Raw genomic sequence first — 20,688 nt, 5'->3', positions numbered from 1 at the left:
AGGTTTTAAAAAAAGACAGATGAGGAGGTAATATCAATATGAGATACACAAGCAGATACATACGTAGATACACATGTAGATACACACGTAGATACACATATAGATACACACGTAGATACACACGTAGATACACATCTAGATACACATGTAGATACACAAGTAGATACACATCTAGATACACATGTAGATACACACGTAGATACACAAGTAGATACACATGTAGATACACAAGTAGATACACACGTAGATACACATGTAGATACACACGTAGATACACATGTAGATACACACGTAGATACACACGTAGATACACATGTAGATACACATGTAGGTACACATGTAGATACACATGTAGATACACAAGTAGATACACACGTAGATACACAAGTAGATACACAAGTAGATACACATGTAGATACACACGTAGATACACACGTAGATACACAAGTAGATACACACGTAGATACACACGTAGATACACATGTAGATACACACGTTGATACACACGTAGATACACATGTAGATACACAAGTAGATACACAAGTAGATACACACGTAGATACACATGTAGATACACATGTAGATACACATGTAGATACACATGTAGATACACACGTAGATACACACGTAGATACACATGTAGATACACAAGTAGATACACACGTAGATACACACGTAGATACACATGTAGATAGACATGTAGATACACACGTAGATACACATGTAGATACACATGTAGATACACATGTAGATACACACGTAGATACACACGTAGATACACATGTAGATACACATGTAGATACACACGTAGATACACAATTAGATACACATGTAGATACACACGTAGATATACATGTAGATAGACATGTAGATACACATGTAGATACACACGTAGATACACACGTAGATACACATGTAGATACACATCTAGATACACATGTAGATACACAAGTAGATACACATGTAGATACACATGTAGATACACATGTAGATACACAAGTAGATACACAAGTAGATACACAAGTAGATGCACAAGTAGATACACACGTAGATACACATGTAGATACACAAGTAGATACACACGTAGATACACATGTAGATACACATGTAGATACACAAGTAGATACACACGTAGATACACAAGTAGATACACACGTAGATACACATGTAGATACACATGTAGATACACATGTAGATACACATGTAGATACACATGTAGATACACACGTAGATACACAAGTAGATACACATGTAGATACACATGTAGATACACACGTAGATACACACGTAGATACACAAGTAGATACACAAGTAGATACACAAGTAGATACACAAGTAGATACACATGTAGATACACATGTAGATACACACGTAGATACACACGTAGATACACAAGTAGATACACATGTAGATACACATGTAGATACACACGTAGATACACACGTAGATACACAAGTAGATACACAAGTAGATACACATGTAGATACACACGTAGATACACATGTAGACACACACGTAGATACACACGTAGATACACATGTAGATACACATGCATACACACGTAGATACACACGTAGATACACACGTAGCTACACATGTACACACATGTAGATAGTAGTAGTTCCACATATAGATACACATGTATGTACACATGTAGATACACACTTATAAGCTCAAAGTCTTACATTCATTCCTTTTCTAAAAGTTTCATATCCCAAGAAGTATCTCATCATCTGGATTACTGAACCTCCCTGAGGATACAAAGAAATTTAAAATTTTAAATTTAATGAAAAGATGGCTGTGGGCCCGGGGTGCTTGACCTATTTGGCGGTCCCTAAATTTGGCATAATATTTATTATTTAAAATAACAAAAAAATCGAAAACTCATTTGGGGGACACCCTCAAGTGGTGGCCTGGGCGATTTTCAAATTCCCCCTCCCCCACACCAGATACGCCACTGCCAGAGGGGGTTTGTGTTCTAGCCTTCAAACTCAAGGAACATCTAAAACATGTAATGCAAAGCAATTCTGCATCAGAACTGGTACATTCAGAATACTAATTCACCTTCAAAAAAAAAAAAAAAAAAAAAAAAAAGAATTTCTTTCTTGTGTTTAATACGGAGACATTATCACACTCACCAGTTTTCTATACAACGCGAAAACAAGAAAAAAAAAAAAAGATACCTTAAAAAAAGACAATTCTTATATGAAATGTCAATGCATTAATTAGTTAGGACCAGTCATGTAATTAAATTTAAAATAGATCTTAACTAAAAAAAATAATAAATATGTGCAAATAGAAATATTGTTACCAATTATTGTTTCTATCATGTTTTTAGTTTTTTTTTTCCAAGAAGTGTGTATCTCTGTGAAAATGAGCGTGATCGCGTTTTGAATGCATAAACAAAAATTGTAAGACTTTAATTCGAACACATGGCTCAAATCTTCTTAAAGAGACTACTTCATCTTATACCACCATATCTGGCAAGTACGATTTCTTCCCTTTACTAAATACCAAACACACACACACAAAAAAAAGAATACCGATAGCTAATTAACTAATTGGTTAATTTTTAAAAATTAATTTGTGTTTTGTCAGGTGCTGGAAATAATTGTGCAAAATTTCATTTTGATCCGAGATTGCGTTTTGGAGAAATAAAATGTACTAACTTTCAACCAGACAGACAGACAAACGGACAGAGTGAGTTGATGTAAGCTTTAAAGAAGACTAATTTACCTTCTTGTACGATATAGTATCAAATATTGCATGGACTTCATTTGGATGTCCAACTGGAACATACAACGGATGAGAGGAGACCAGACCATCTAAAGCAAAAGCGTCTTGCATATGGAGAGAAAATCTATCAAACTAATGAAATATAATCACTTTAAGAAAACCACAATTATATACATTTCTAAACATTATTAACACACAAAAAATTGCTTGACAAAAGGGTAGAGACTCACAAATACAAATGTCCGATATTATAATATTTTCCTAATTTAAAAAAAAAGTTATCATACACAATATTTTCGTTATTGACAAATATGTAGCTTGATAATGATGATGCTAGCAGATTGTTAATACTAATATTCTTCCCCATCTCAAGATGAAACAAAATCCAAAAACTTATCTAGGCGTATTTATGGTGTGTGTATATAGACAGAGGCAGACAGAAAAAGCGATGGGAGGACAACATTAAAGAATGGACGGGCCTCCCATTGAGAGAGGTTCTAAACAAGGCAAAAAAAAAAAAGGGAGGAATGGAGAAAGACGGTCGACAAGTCTTGCCTGGTGCCCCAACGGTCCAACAGACTAAGGGATAGGTAAAGGTAAAAGGTATATATTATATATATATATAAATTAAAAGAACAATAAATAGTGCATCTTCAATAGATATCTGGCCATAAAGTAACAGAAACCATCACATCTGATGCTAAGATGATAGAAATGAAATGAACATATCTTACAAATATTTGCATTAACAAAAGTAAAAGTGAAGAAAAAAATGATACTAGCATACAGGGGCGTAGTGAGCAAAACGTGGGCTCGGGGCAAGGTACATTATTGGCGCCTCCTTCCCCCGATTTCCATGAATATGGCGTCCAGGGCATCTTGCCCCCCCCTCGTTCAATACGCCTCTGCTAGGATATTAGAAAGGATTTATACATTTTCTACATTTATACATGCTATGGTTAGGAAGTAAAGTCTAGCCTTAGTTTTAACCCCCATTTCACTACGCCTCTGCTTACATATTAGAAAAGATTGAGCCTTTACATTTTATTCATGTGTACACGTTATTGTTAGGACGTAAAGTCCAGCCTTAGTTTAAACCCCCATTTCACTACGCCTCTGCTTACATATGAAAAAAATTGAGCCTATACATTTTATTCATGTGTACACGCTATTGTTAGGACGTAAAGTCCAGCCTTAGTTTTAACCCCCATTTCAATACGCCTCTGCTTACATATTAGAAAAAATTGAGCCTATACATTTTATTCATGTGTACACGCTATTGTTAGGACGTAAAGTCCAGCCTTAGTTTTAACCCCCATTTCACTACGCCTCTGCTTACATATTAAAAAATTTGAGCCTATACATTTTATTCATGTGTACACGCTATTGTTAGGTCCTTAAGTCCAGCCTTAGTTTTAACCCCCATTTCACTACGCCTCTGCTTACATATTAAAAAATTTGAGCCTATACATTTTATTCATGTGTACACGCTATTGTTAGGACGTAAAGTCCAGCCTTAGTTTTAACCCCCATTTCACTAAGCCTCTGCTTACATATTAGAAAAGATTGAGCCTATACATTTTATTCATGTGTACACGCTATTCTTAGGTTGTATAGTCCAGCCTTAGTTTTAACCCCCATTTCACTACTCCTCTGCTTACATATTAAAAAAGATTGAGCCTATACATTTTATTCATGTGTACACGCTATTGTTAGGACGTAAAGTCCAGCCTTAGTTTTAACCCCCATTTCACTACGCCTCTGCTTACATATTAGAAAAGATTGAGCCTATACATTTTATTCATGTGATCACAGTATTGTTAGGACGTAAAGTCCAGCCTTAGTTTTAACCCCCATTTCACTACGCCTCTGCTTACATATTTAAAAAATTGAGCCTATACATTTTATTCATGTGATCACAGTATTGTTAGGACGTAAAGTCCAGCCTTAGTTTTAACCCCCATTTCACTACGCCTTTGCTTACATATTAAAAAAATTGAGCCTATACATTTTATTCATGTGTACACGCTATTGTTAGGACGTAAAGTCCAGCCTTAGTTTTAACCCCCATTTCACTACGCCTTTGCTTACATATTAAAAAAATTGAGCCTATACATTTTATTCATGTGTACACGCTATTGTTAGGACGTAAAGTCCAGCCTTAGTTTTAACCCCCATTTCACTACGCCTCTGCTTACATATTAGAAAAGATTGAGCCTATACATTTTATTCATGTGTACACGCTATTGTTAGGACGTAAAGTCCAGCCTTAGTTTTAACCCCCATTTCAATACGCCTCTGCTTACATATTCGAAAAGATTGAGCCTATACATTTTATTCATGTGTACACGCTATTGTTAGGACGTAAAGTCCAGCCTTAGTTTTAACCCCCATTTCACTACGCCTCTGCTTACATATTAGAAAAGATTGAGCCTATACATTTTATTCATGTGTACACGCTATTGTTAGGACGTAAAGTCCAGCCTTAGTTTTAACCCCCATTTCACTACGCCTCTGCTTACATATGAAAAAAAATTGAGCCTATACATTTTATTCACGTGTACACGCTATTGTTAGGACGTAAAGTCCAGCCTTAGTTTTAACCCCCATTTCACTACGCCTCTGCTTACATATTAAAAAAATTAAGCCTATACATTTTATTCACGTGTACACGCTATTGTTAGGACGTAAAGTCCAGCCTTAGTTTTAACCCCCATTTCACTACGCCTCTGCTTACATATGAAAAAAAATTGAGCCTATACATTTTATTCATGTGTACACGCTATTGTTAGGACGTAAAGTCCAGCCTTAGTTTTAACCCCCATTTCACTACGCCTCTGCTTACATATGAAAAAAAATTGAGCCTATACATTTTATTCACGTGTACAGGCTATTGTTAGGACGTAAAGTCCAGCCTTAGTTTTAACCCCCATTTCACTACGCCTCTGCTTACATATTAGAAAAAATTGAGCCTATACATTTTATTCACGTGTACACGCTATTGTTAGGACGTAAAGTCCAGCCTTAGTTTTAACCCCCATTTCAATACGCCTCTGCTTACATATTAGAAAAGATTGAGCCTATACATTTTATTCACGTGTACACGCTATTGTTAGGACGTAAAGTCCAGCCTTAGTTTTAACCCCCATTTCACTACGCCTCTGCTTACATATTAGAAAAGATTGAGCCTATACATTTTATTCACGTGTACACGCTATTGTTAGGACGTAAAGTCCAGCCTTAGTTTTAACCCCCATTTCACTACGCCTCTGCTTACATATGAAAAAAATTGAGCCTATACATTTTATTCATGTGTACACGCTATTGTTAGGACGTAAAGTCCAGCCTTAGTTTTAACCCCCATTTCAATACGCCTCTGCTTACATATTAAAAAAGATTGAGCCTATACATTTTATTCACGTGTACACGCTATTGTTAGGACGTAAAGTCCAGCCTTAGTTTTAACCCCCATTTCACTACGCCTCTGCTTACATATTAAAAAATTTGAGCCTATACATTTTATTCATGTGTACACGCTATTGTTAGGACGTAAAGTCCAGCCTTAGTTTTAACCCCCATTTCAATACGCCTCTGCTTACATATTCGAAAAGATTGAGCCTATACATTTTATTCATGTGTACACGCTATTGTTAGGACGTAAAGTCCAGCCTTAGTTTTAACCCCCATACTTACAACTTTCCACTCTGGTTTTGCATAGTCCACGCCTAGGAACATGACAAAAAACGCAAAGCCTTCATTCAGCCATAAGTCATCCCACCATTTCAATGTGACGAGGTTTCCAAACCACTGCAAATATATGCAAGTGTTCTTTTGTCATTTTTTTATGCAAAAGTGAAGTCGTTAAGCGAATGGCTCCCGAACCTGGGGGGGTCCTGGGTTCGAATCTCGGTAAAAACTGGGATTCTAAATTTTTGGTTTTTTTTTAAGGGCGCCCCCCGAGTCCACCCAACGCTAATGGGTGCCTGATTTTAGTTGAGGGAAAGTAAAGGCGGTTGGTCGTTGTGTTGGCCACGTGACACCCTGCTTGTCAATCGTTGGCCAGAGAAACAGATGATCGTAACATATTATATATTATAGCTTTTATATAGCGCTACTTTCATGCTTATAGCATGCTCAGAGCGCTTTTGGTCCAATCTCATTTGTGGACCTGTGGGGGGGAGGGGGTATCTAGGAATTTGTTTTCCGTGCTGCCTTTAGGCGCTCAGTAAATACAACTCTGCCCGAGTCGGGTGTCGAGCCTCGAGCCCCCTTCTAGGTAGCCAAGCCAAGCCAAGTTCAAGCGCACTTGGCCACGCCTCCCATATCATCTACAAAGTTTGAAAGGGAATCTTTACTAATTATACTAATGGACGTGTAGGAAGAGACTGTAATTAATGAAAGAACAATAGAACACGTTAACTCTTTCTCTCCGTAATTATTTCCCACCTTCCGATGGTATTATTAAGTTTCATTTGTTTCATTACCCTGATTAAACTTTTCAATAACCTTTTTTTTATGTAATTAGAAAATGTTATATTACGTATATAATTACATAAGAATGCATTCTCTTTTTATGTAATACAAATTTAAGTTTATTAGACCAAATATTAATTTAATTGGGTTAAATCAACGTTGCTATTTTCAGTTGGGAGAGAAATAGTTAATACCAAAAAAAAATTTTTTTACAGTCTCGCTTATTACGTTTGAATTAAGCAAGCTATTATCTCTTAATGACTAGTTAATAAAACTTGTCTTCTCGTCCGAAGATGAATGAGGAATACAGTATTTCCCGTGGATAAGAAGCCCCAGCTGTGACGTAGATATTTTGCCACATTCAGGGCAAGCATAACCACTGTCCGCCGGTGGTCGATTAAGATTTTTTTTTCTCTGTCTGCGTCTGTCCTTGGCAGCGGATTTTCTTTTGAATGGTATTGGTCTGCGTAAGGTAATTATCACTTGCAAAATACGTAGCGTAGGCTGCGCTCAGTACTGCCATTCATCTGAAAATTACGAGATTTATCTTCCTTTCAGCAATTGTAAATGATGCTAAATGGTGTAATGTTGAAGAATGCGAATGTCGAGGAATGCTGGGTTCGTGCTTCCTGGAGTACTCTTGACACGTGACAAACATAGACACCACAAATTGACTTAAGTCCGTTTCAGCAGACAAATATAAAGTTTATTTTACAACATAACAATACACTGCACTCCTTGTTAGTGCTACGAGTCAAGAAATAATAAACAATCCTATCCGCATAACAGCGGTATCAAATATATCCAATACGTGAAACTCTCTAGAGTGTATTACAAATCACGTCCGCATCTCAGCGGGTAACACTGTACTGAATGACTAATAAAATTACATGTCTCAAAAAGACCACTGGCAACAACTACCCACAAGTTGCTATCTAACTGAAATTACTACTCGACTTTTCTAAGTCGCTACTGTCCGTCCCGGACCAAAAATATACTAGACTGCTTCGTACAGAGGATAACACTTGACTTACTGACTTGACTGAACTCAAAGTCAACTTTATTCATTCTACTTCCTGTTTTCTACATCAGGAATTCCACGTGTCTTTTAACCTCTTAACATGACGTGAACATTAGATCAGGCAATGTCAACTGAGACTGTGACAGCAATATAAAACAAAAATTAATTAATTAGTACTAAATGCTTAAGTAACTGGTTAATTATTTTTTTTGGATTTAATCGTATTACGTTATGGACTATGAATTTATGAATCTCAACTTGATCCGAGAATGGGAAATGGGAGAAAAAACGTGCTGAAACATAATAAGGGGACTAAATCCATATATATATGTATCCACATCTCTCATGAAGTAGCATTTAGAAATCAAACAAAATAATTTATCACCAAGAATTAATTTACTTTTTTTTTTTTATTGATTCATGTCTTGCCAGGTTTAATGAATGATTGTGCATAGTTTTAACTTGAGCTGAGAATGGTCAATTGGAGGAAAAACATGTTCAAAACTTTTTACCAGACAGACAGACAGGCAGACAGACAGAGTGATATAACTTTAAAAAAAAACGTGTACCATAACTTCTTCAGTGTTATCTTATCTTATCTTATCTTATTCGAGAGTATAATTAGAAAATCTCAAATGAGTGTACGTATTTGGTCATCTTACTGGTGATTTTGGTTGACCTTTATTTTGACTAACTCCACAGACAGTGCATAGACAGGTCAGAATGACCTATCTGCCAGTCCCAAGTCAGGACATAGGAGGAAGGTCACGGGGTAGCGCTAGGTAATAAAATAGCTACAGAAGGTCAACAAAAGATGACTGAGAGTTAGAGGACTCTTTTAAAGGATGGCTCAGGAGACGGGAGGACGGAAAGCTATTGTTGGTGCTCCATACTCTAAGAGGGGTGACAGGTTGTAAGTATCTTCTTCTCTTATATAAATGATACAGAAGTTACTTCAAAACAGAAGATGATTACGTTCTACGCGTCATGCATTTAGGCATGCATATTAACCGATGACCTAAATTCTGGAACGAGGAATGTGCCTTTATCTTTGTGTCTTTCTAAGTATTTTATTAAATTTTGATTTTGTATTTGAAGATTATGGTTTAGTGTTTTATGTATAATTGCTACTTTACTTTTGAGTCTTCTGTCCTGAAGGCTTTCTAAATTTAGTGATTTTACTAAAGGTATTACTCTAGTCAAATGTGAATATTCGTTTGTTATGAATCTCACTGCTCTATTTTGTGTCTGTTCCAGTTTCTTAATGTTTTCTAGAGTTGAGGGGTTCTAACTAATTAGTTATTTTTTTGATGGATTCAAGTAATGTTATCAAAGATTAATCATTGTGCGAGGCTATAACTTGATCCGAAAATAAGAAGTGGGAAAAATAACGTATATCCCACGTCTGACACCATGTAGAATATTTGTGTTACACAAATAACAAACTAGTGTTTTAGACGGAAGGCATATTAAGAACTCCATTTTTTTACGTAAAAACAAGCGTTGTTGTACTGACGCTTGTGTGCAAATTTAAATATAATACCATTTCAATAATACCATTTTAATAATACCATTCCACTAATACCATTCCACTAATACCATTTCACTAATACCATTTCACTAATACCATTTCACTAATACCATTTCACTAATATAGTTTCACTAATACCGTTTCACTAATCCCATTTCATTAATCCCATTTCACTAATCCCATTTCACTAATACCATTTCACTAATACCATTTCACTAATCCCATTTCACTAATCCCATTTCACTAATCCCATTTCAATAATCCCATTTCAATAATACCATTTCACTAATCCCATTTCACTAATCCCAGTTCACTAATCCCATTTCACTAATACCATTTTCACTAATACCATTTTACTAATCCCATTTCACTAATACCGTTTTACTAATCCAATTTCACTAATACCATTTCACTAATCCCGTTTCACTATAAACACCTTGCAGAAAGGACGGAGTGAATGAATATAAGATTGGTTTGAGAAATGCCTACCATGTGTGCCAGCTCATGGGCCACAGTAACAGCCACGTTGAAGTGTTCACTTGCTTCAGTCACTTTCTCTTTGTAGAGCATTGTTTTCTCTCTGGTAAAGTCAAGAAGGAAAATCATTTCAACCATGACGTAACTTAAACGTAACACAACGTAACAATTTTTGTTTGTTCGTTTTTGTTTTGACATGTTTCGGATGTTCCTTCAGAGTTGAAGATAGGTTACTTCCTAGCCCCCAAAACCTCCCGCAGGACGACGGGGGGATGGGAGCGGGCAGGGTTTGAACCCTCGACCGTCGATAAATCCGAACGACAGTCCAGCGCGCAAACCGCTCGACCAGGCAGCCATCCATTTTGCAATAGGTTTCTAAGGTTTGTCTTCGAGTCCGAAGATTAATGAGGAACGCAGTATTTCCAGAGGCTACGCAGCACCCCAGCTGCGACCTACACACTTTGCCCAAAAGACATGCTTGCATCAGATTGTCATTTTTTATGACCCATCTACAACTTTACCTATAACTTTAGTTAATCGCCTTCGCCTAAACCAGTAAGCTTTGTGCAAGAGTGGCTCAATAGGCGTGGCTGGCTACGTACCAAATAGAATGAAAACTCAGAATTCAAAACTTTGATACATTGCAGTCAGAGAAGTAGAGACTCCAAAACTTTTTTTTTTAAATTATCGTTTAATTAGGTAATAAATACTTTAGTTATTTGTATTATCTAATTATTAAATAATAATAATAAGGCTTGTCTTCGAGTCCAAAGATTAACGAGGAAGGCAGTATTTCTCGTGGCTACGCAGCCCCAGCTGTGACCTACCTATTTTGCCACATTTTATTGATAAGCCTATATTTCTATGTGATATTCATGGAAAAAAATAAGAAGCCAGCGACACGCAGGCAGTTTGCGGCACCCTGTGCTACACATTGACATAGCTTGGCCCAAACTGTATCGGCACTTGCTGTTCCATTGGATACATCAGCTGCGTGTAGAGGGTGGGAGAAACAAATGTGCGCGCGACATGTTTCCAGCCAAAGTTAATGCCCAGGCATTCATCTCATTTCTATGAGATTATCAATAGTCACTTTGCAACTGAAGGAGGCCATGGACATTTTTTAAAAATATACAAGAATCTCGCTTGTTTTTTAATACTCCTAAATAAGTCATATGAAATTAACCTTAATCATCATCATAATCAAACTCCATTGAGTGAGGGCTTGAGAGGATTAAATCCTCTTTTGCAAAAGCCCTGGACAGAAACCCTGCTGTCTTGCGTAGTTCAAAAATGTCGCCATACAGGTCGATAATTTTTAGTTTCCTAGACCTGTCGAGACGGAGATCAGCAAGTCTGGGCAGTCAAACAGGATATGAGGCACGTTTCCTCTTCTTCCCCGCAGCGGGGGCACCGTGAATCGAAATTTGGCCATAGCAGTGAGAAATATGAGCCAACAGGACAATGGCCTGTCCTGCACTGTGCTATAATAGCTTGCTCAGGCCTGGACAGCCTCCACCACGAGGAAGTGCGGTCAGAGCGCCTCATGCGCTCCCAGACTCCACGGGCTTTTTGGGATTTGTCCCAGCACTCAAACCACTTTTCCATTTGTTTTTTTTTAAATTATAGCCAGGGCATCATGAAAACTTACAGCATGTTCAGTTGGTGGAATTTGCCCTCCCTGGTGGGCTATTGGTAATTATTTTGTTTCATATAAAAAGGGATATAACTTTTTCATTCTTGAGTGATATAGCTATGAAGGGCCAGTTTTTACCCCTTGATAAGCTTTTTCTTTTTAAAGAAAGTTTTTTTTTTTTGTGTGTTAATTTTTGCTTGTTTAAATATAATACGTTTTGTCACTACATTACTGCATACATATATTTTATATTCACTCATTCGCTTTACTTCTAACATTATTTTTTTGTTTAATTGTTTCTAATACACTATACTACCTAGTACCTAATAATATCAGTGACTATATAGTTCCCTCTTTCAGACCTTGTGGTCTATAGGGCAGATGATGTAGACGCAGACGGTGAAAAGAAAAATTAAATAGACCTCAGGAGGACAATGGTTAAGCCTGCGCTGGGTATGACAAAAAATGTAGGTCACTGCTGGGGCTGCGTAGCCACGTGAAATACTGCCTTCCTCATTAATCTTCAGACTCGAAGTACAAGCCTTACATAGATTAAAAAAAATATTTCATTATCGTAAAATTAAATTTGGCTGTAAATTTCTAAAAAAGGGAATTCACGCTGTGGTCCCTATAAATAGACACACTCGAACGTGTCCGAATAGACCAGCGGTTCTCAACCTTTTAAGCTCGGCGACCCCTTTTTACAATCCCCCCACTCTGCCGCGACCCCCCCCCCCACACACACACACACACGCACACAAACTAAGACTAAGACTAAGACTGCTTTATTGATCCTTACGGAAATTTGTTGTGATTACAAGGACTCGTTTCTCATATAAAGACAACACAACAGAAAAATACACATAAATACAACAGACAACATAAAGAGTTCACTCAGCGACTACACACAGGTATCTTGGTGCACACAGCAATAGAGGAATAGACAAAAATAATCCATATTTTCGATGGTCTTAGGCGACCCCTGAAATGGTCATTCGACCCCCAAGGGGGTCGCGACGCACAGGTTGAGAACCCCTGGAATAGACCTGTTTCTCGTTAGTAAAATAAGTCAAAGCTTTGTTTTTTTTGCTTCTAAAGATTAAATTAATAGGAAACACTGATTTGAATTCAAGAATTGTCATTGCTTTACTTGTAGGTAATTAGTCCCCAGTTTTCCATGCCACCTCCAGGAAAATCTGGTATGGGGATCATATCTGAAAATAAAAGATATCGTTATGATTATAGTTGTGACACTGGTAGGGTTAACAGTGTGAGGACTTAGCTGACTCGCGTGGCACTGGCCAGCGTGCTGCCAGTGGTCAACTGTGTCGATGAAGGGGACGGAACTACAAAAAAATGCTGGTAACAGGGCCGGCTTTAGACTATTGGACGCCCCAGGGCCTAGGCGAAGCGACTAAGGAGGGTCTTGGCGAAGCAACTAGGGAGGCCCTAGGGGACGTGAATAAAGTGTGCCCAAATGAAATAGAAAAAGCGAAAAATGAATTAATTAAAAACCTTCTTGAACCTTTATCTAAATACCAAATAAGTTAAATTCATATAGCGCCTATAAGCACGAATATGCTTCATGGGCGATTTGTGATCACCAGACTAGACATAACATCTTGACATATCTTCATATGGAGGCACAAAATGTTCTTCTAACACAGGGGTTCTCAACCTGTGGGTCGCGACCCCCTTGGGGGTCGAATGACGATTTGCCAGGGGTCGCCTAAGGCCATCGAAAAAATGAATTGTTTTTGTCTATTCTTTTATTGCTGTGTTTGTGTGCGGGGGGGGGTGTCGCGGTAGAGTGGGGGCTTGTAAAAAGGGGTCGCCGAGCTTAAAAGGTTGAGAACCGCTGTTCTAACATATGTAGTGAAACAAGTAGATCTAAACGTTTATGAATAAACCTTGAATCATTGTAGAGTCTTAGAGCTAGGCTGTAGATACAGAGCCATAGGCTGTAGAAATAGAGCCATAGGCTGTGGACATAGAGCCATAGGCTGTAGACATTGAGCCATAGGCTGTAGACATAGAGCCATAGGCTGTAGACATAGAGCAATATGCTGTAGACATTGAGTCATAGGCTGTAGAGCCATAGGCTGTAGACATAGAGCCATAGGCTGTAGACATTGAGCCATAGGCTGTGGACATAGAGCCATAGGCTGCAGACATAGAGCCATAGGCTGTGGACATAGAGCCATAGGCTGTGGACATAGAGCCATAGGCTGTGGACATAGAGCCATAGGCTGTAGACATAGAGCCATAGGCTTTACACAGAGCCATAGGCTGTAGACATAGAGTCATAGACTGTAGACATAGAGCAATAGGCTGTAGACATAGAGGCATAGACTGTAGACATAGAGTCATAGACTGTAGACATAGATCCATAGGCTGCAGACACAGAGCCATAGGCTGTAGACACAGATCCACAGGCTTTAGACATAGAGCCATAGGCTGTAGACACAGATCCATAGGCTGTAGACACAGAGCCATAGGCTTTAGACACAGAGCCATAGGCTATAGACACAGAGCCATAGGCTTTAGACATAGAGCAATAGGCTGTGGACATAGAACCATAGGCTGTGGACATAGAGCCATAGGCTGTGGACATAGAACCATATACTGTGGACATAGAGCCATAGGCTGTAGACATAGAACCATAGTCTGTGGACATAGAGCCATAGGCTGTGGACATAGAGCCATAGGCTGTAGACATAGAACCATAGGCTGTGGACATAGAGCCATAGGCTGTGGACATAGAGCCATAGGATGTAGACACAGAGCCATAGGCTATAGACACAGAGCCATAGGCTGTAGACACAGAGCCATAAGCTGTAGACATAGAGCCATAGGCTGTAGACACAGAGCCATAGGCTGTAGACACAGAGTCTTAGGCTGTAGACACAGAGCCATAGGCTGTAGACACAGATCCATAGTCTTTAGACATAGAGCCATAAACTGTAGACATAGAGCCATAGGCTGTACACATAGAGCCATAGGCTGTAGACATAGAGCCATAGGCTGGTTCCGCTATGTTTGAGATTTAATTTACGTTTTGCTTTTTTCCTCTAAAAAAAACCCTTTAAGTCTTGTGCGAAGCCCTAGGTGGCTGCCTATTTTGCCTATGTCTAAGGCCGGCATGAAAATAGTATTACACGTGAATATAACCCGTGATAAGGCCTAGAAATCGTGTAGAATGGGGATGGCGTTTCTGTAATTTTTCAAGAGGCCACGAAAGACCTGGTGTAAAGAAGGAGTTTGCCAGACTTAGGCCATTTAGTGTAGTCCGCTAATGCTTGTCCACAGTGAGGACAGTGAGTCCCGAGAGAAGCAGGACGAGTCCAGGACGAGACAAAAGTGACCATTAAAGTTAAGTGTAGCGATTATAGTTAGACGTTCCGTGTTGCCCGATTGGAAAGCTTTTGATTGTTTAATCATTATTCTCAATTAAGTATCGCGTTATCTGAAGCAGATTTGGCAAGCTCTTGAATTGGATGTGTTGTGCTGAGTAGTATTTACAGAAAGACAGATAGAGAGAGTCATAGTGATTTTTACAAAGCTTATATCAACTCACTCTGTCTGTCCGTCTGTCTGTCTGTCCGGTAAAAAATGTGTACACGTTATTTCTACAGTATCCTTTCTCGGATCAACTTTGAACTTTACCTAATTATTCATAGGCAGAGATAAGACATGAATAGATGAAAAAAATAAACAATTATTCAATTATTTGCTGGTAATTAATTATTTTGTTTTGATACCAACAAGAGAAATGAATCCTTTAGTATTCACAGATACGGGTAAATATGTAAGGTTAGTCCCCTTAGATAATTAGATGTACTCTATCCCCTATGCATATTCATGGATCAAGTTAAAACTTTGAACAATTATTCATAGTAACCTGTGTTATACGCATTAATTTATATAAAAAAAACAGCTATTAAATTAATTATTGGCAATTAAATTTAGGTTTTTTGATTTTGAATAAGGGATATAACTTTTACAGTATTGAGAAATATAGTTGTAAGTGAGGAGTTATTTCCCTTAGTTAAGATATGTTTTTGGGATAGGTTTTTTTTTGTCTTACCTAGTTTAGGCATTGGATATTTAACATCGAAGAACTCTTCAAAGTAGAGGAACATTTTAGTACCAATATCCAAAGAAAACTCAGTAGTTGCGATTACTTCCGGTCTTGACCAAGTTCTGAACTGTAGATATGAAATAACGTCTGCTAGATGTTAGACTCTTTTATTTGGGGGTGAAGGAAGGAGGAGATATGTGAATGAATTACTTTTTAACCCTTAAAGTGCTGACCTATTTCACAAGAATGCATACAAAATGGAATTACAATTCAAGTGTATAGTGGCTAAACTGCCACACGGGTCTAAAGGGTTAAAGTGCCTCAGTAGAAAGAGTTCGCAAACGCACACATTTATCCTATCTTCAAAACGAGGCATCTGGAGATCACTTACAAAGGCTGTGGGATACGCATTTGAGACCAGAAGAAAATCCGCTGCCGAGGACTGACGCAGACAGCGAAAAGAAAATTTAAATCGAATACCAGTGGACAATGGATATGCCTGCTCTAGATGTAGCAAAAATGTAGGTCACAGCTTGGGCTGCGTAACAACCGGAAATACTGCATTTCTCATTCATCTTCGGACTAGAAGACAAGCCCTATTATTATTAATCGATGCATAGACCCAAGCACCTGGGAGACAGAGGCACATGACAGAGCATCATGGCGTCGCGCTGTGAAAACTGGCGCACAGGTTGCTGAGGAAAAAGAACAACGCTGGCAGAAGAAAAACGCCAGAGAAGAAAAGTAAGTCAAACGACACTAGCTCCAGCTGGAATAACCTGCCCAGTGTGCGGCCGAACATTCCGGGCTCACATAGGTCTCACCAGCCACATGAGGAGGCATAAAACCCCAGTGCAAAGCCCTCTGGATGACAAAGTGGTCATCATCGAACCACGATGGACGAACTATATATATATATATATACATACTGTTATAAACTTGGTGGTGGCACAGAGAGGGGTAGTGGTGTGTGTGTAGTCAGCCGACGCAAATCGCCCCAGGCCAGCGCTAGACGAGCGGTCAACCGTGACGAGCTACGGGAAGGATCGCCGTCGTGAACAGAGCTCAGGAGCGTCACGAGAGTTGTAGTTATCTGACCACCTAGAAACGTCGAGCGGCGTTCTGTCCGGTTCGAGAAGGCCAGTAGGGACCCTATATAAGAGAGGAGGTGACGCAGTCAAGACGGTTCAGAGCCCGGTTCACTACAGTCCGGTCGACTACAGCACAGTTCAGCGGTGTGGTTCTGTAAGGAGCATTACGACGGTTCAGTGCGGAGTACTGTCAAGTACAGTTGAGACGACTGGCGTCTTGATCTTGGTCTGCGATAGAGTCCGACACAACGAGCCTAGTGTGTGAAGTCAGTCCTGAACTGTTGAACCCAGGGCAAGCCCGGAACGAGACGGAGAGGCCAGTGCAAGAGTTGATACGGCGGAACGGAGTTATCGGAGAGATATTTGTACAGTGTACGTGTTGCCAATTGTACAGTATTGGCTGTTATTTATTCAACTATTAAAGTGTTACGTTACTTTGGAGCCCTGAGTTGTCAAGTTCTTTAAGTTGGTGGTGTAAGGTGCAGTTTGCAGAGAGCCTGGATAGTGAGATTCGTGACAGTATATGTCATCGATGCAAAATAATTGATTGGAGAAAGTTATAACAATAAATTGATCATATTAAATTGGGCACAATAAATTGAATAAGTAAATTGAATAAGTAAATTTCCCCTTTCATACATAGCGATCTATGGGGCAGATGATGTAAGGGTCATATGTTAGTGAGGCCCACGGTGAACGAGGCTATCATTTGGCCAGCCCAACGACCAACTGCCTGTACTTTTATCCAACTTATGTCAGGCACCCATAAGAGATGGGTGAACTCAGAAGCGCCTAACGATCCCGTAACTTAAATATCACAATCTTTACCGAAATTCGAACACTGGACCCCCCCCCCCCCGGTTCGATAGCCAAGCGCTTTACCACTCAGCCATCACACTTCCTGCACTGTAAATTGATTCAAGTGAATTGATCAGTGTCAATGGATAAAGAGCAAAATACTAATTGTACAGTTCAATAAACAGCTTACCAGAACTCCATTCCTAAGTGTACGTTGAAGATGTGAAAAGTCGGATACAACAAACGCCACTAAGTAGGCTGACATTATTTTGGACTGAGCAAACACATCTTTAACATACTTTACGCCGTCCTCCGTACTAAACACAAAATACAGAAAAAAAACAACGTATATTATATCAGGCTAAAGGGAAGACTTCTGTTTCTTTGGAAACCATTTTTAAAACCGAAATCCTTCACTATAAAAATAAATAGTTAATTAGTAAAATAGTACCGCAGCGGCAAACACACAGACGTGCTAAAATTTGCACAATTATTTCCTTTACCTCACAACACAAGAATTAATAATAATAAAAAAAATAAAATTAACCAATTAGTTATTTGACGATTGGTAATACATTACCTTGTTTGGTATCTCAGACAAGGGAGAGAGACAAAACTTGAATAAAGTGGTAGAATAAGCTGAGTTATCTCCCTTATAGATTGTCGCCTGGTGCTTATTACAAATTAATTACATGACTGGTTTTATTACATGACTGATCCAAACCAATTTATACACCTAATATAAGCCTTGCTTTTTTTTATAGTATTTTTCTGTGTTTTGCTTGTTTGAAAGTAACGTCTGTATTTTATAAGATAAGAAGATAGGACGTGCATTTCGTTTTATGTATAGTAGACTACCAAGTAAAGAAAAAGAAAAACGTTTCCCTTTCAGACCTTGCGATCCATAGGGCAGATGATGCAAAAGTCATCTGTCTCTGCGGCTCTCGGCTAATAAGGGTGCCTTGTGGCCAGCACGAAGACCAACCGCCTTTACCTTTCCCCAAACTAATGTCAGGCACCATTTAGAGCTAGGTGGACTCATAGGCAACCTAATATCCTAGTCTTCACCAAGATTCAAACCCGGGACCCCCAACTAATGTCAGGTACCATTTTGAGCTAGGTGGACTCATAGGCAACCTAATATCCTAGTCTTCACCAGGATTCAAACCGGGGACCTCGGTTCCAGAGCCAAGTGCCTTGCCGCTCAGCCACCGCGCCTCCCAGACTAGCAAGTAACAAGCCAGTAATGTATGGGGCCAAATTGTAGCCTACGCTTAATGATTGGTGCTACATGTGTATGTTAAAGTCATTGGACCCCTTCAGTCGTGGAACGACTATGATTCATCTCGAACACACTTTTTCATAGGGCCATGGAGCCCCATATTGGAGAGACACTAAATATATTGCAGGTCAAGGTGGCTTTCGCTGTGGTGGTAGAGGAGCTGGCCATTTTTTCGTATGCCACGCCCTTTTTCGAGAGCTGAGGCCCATGTTTTCTCGCTGTCTATAGCTTTCTTGGTCACCGTCTCTCTCGAACTAGTGCGGTCTAGGGCTATGTTTTTATCAATGGTCAGTATCAATGTTCACTGATTTTAAATCCCGTTTTATCACATCCACGTAACAGAAGTGGGGGCGATTAGTTTTTTCCAGAGCGGCGGAGTTTGCCACAGTTCGTGGATGTATACGCATCTGACTTAGAGCCAGCTGACGGGGCAGCTTTCTTCTTCTTTCTCTTGACTGATGCAGCTTCTTTTCTTTAGCACTCGGCGAAGTTTGTACAATCATGTACAGTCTGTCTCCATGCTGTCCGGTCTTGGGCTATCTCCTCCCACACACTTTGTTCGATGCCCGTGGTTCTCATGTCTCGCTTACAGAGATCTCTGTAGGTTAGTCTTGGGCGGCCCTTGGGTCTGACAGCCTTCGCAAGCTCAGCGTATAGGATGTCTTTAGGGATTCTTCCATCTGGCATGGGAGTGATATGACCGAGCCAGCGTAGTCTTCTCTGTGTAAGAAGAGCATAGATGCTATGCATATTGGCCCGTTTCAGAACGTCCTGGCTGGAGACATGATCCCTCTAGGAGATGCACATTATGCGCCAATAATCTAATTAATTTAGTCTTTTTCTTTGTTGTACAAAGTTGTACAAATGATGCACACTTAGACAGTGGTGATTAAAAAAAAACACTCTACACTTTAATTGTACTAGGTAAATAGTTGATTTAAAAGATGTTTCATATTGTGTTGTATAAAAGGCAAAAGAAAATAGGTCTATTATGTAACTAAGGTTAATGCGACTAACTAAGAAGAAATCACTTGACTAGATATTTATTAAGCTGATATCAAGTTCCGTAGTGTTGATCGTTGGAAACACTAGTAAATATATGTCATGTTAAACAAGGCTTTAGTGCAATTCATTTGAAATATTGACACATATTTGGCCATTGAAAAAAGTGCTTATAAGCAGGGCCGGCCCTAACAATCGCGGGGCCCTATGCGAAACAGATTGCGCAAGGCCCAGTGTGGGTACGGATAAGGATAATAAGTGAAAATTAAGATTTTGTATTAGAAAATAAAGTCTTCTTTGCAAAGTACAAAATCATGATCAAATTGACTTTACAATACGAGCTTTGCGTGAAGCTAAGTCACACAGTAAGGGCCGCCGCGAGGGTTGTGGCAGCCTGCGTGCAAAATATAAGAATTACCGCCCCCCCCCTTTTTTTTTTTCTAAAAAAAAAATTATTACGACTGAGTTTGTACCAAAACGCCCATTGATTTAAATCCAATTTTGTAGATCATTTTTGTGGACCCTTTGTGTGTGTGTGTCGAACTATTTGTGGATCCTTT

At 39.1% G+C, this 20,688-nt stretch overlaps 1 protein-coding gene across 1 annotated transcript in view; it reads right to left on the bottom strand.

Annotated features, from left to right (window-relative positions):
- Positions 1-20,688, bottom strand: part of LOC106079441 (aminopeptidase N-like) — a 92,672-nt gene that overhangs the window by 37,071 nt on the left and 34,913 nt on the right. The window contains exons 7-13 of the mRNA XM_056011821.1: positions 18,035-18,161; positions 15,962-16,082; positions 13,025-13,088; positions 10,251-10,341; positions 6,430-6,543; positions 2,737-2,868; positions 1,686-1,751 (exon numbers count right to left, since the gene is read on the bottom strand). Coding sequence (XP_055867796.1) covers positions 1,686-1,751; positions 2,737-2,868; positions 6,430-6,543; positions 10,251-10,341; positions 13,025-13,088; positions 15,962-16,082; positions 18,035-18,161 — 715 coding nt within the window. The remainder of the gene's footprint in view (positions 1-1,685; positions 1,752-2,736; positions 2,869-6,429; positions 6,544-10,250; positions 10,342-13,024; positions 13,089-15,961; positions 16,083-18,034; positions 18,162-20,688) is intronic.

This window comes from Biomphalaria glabrata, chromosome 15 (assembly GCF_947242115.1).
Source record: "Biomphalaria glabrata chromosome 15, xgBioGlab47.1, whole genome shotgun sequence".
Taxonomy (NCBI): domain Eukaryota; kingdom Metazoa; phylum Mollusca; class Gastropoda; family Planorbidae; genus Biomphalaria; species Biomphalaria glabrata.
Note: the sequence above shows the minus strand (reverse complement) of the source record. Positions and strands in the feature narration are given on the sequence as shown.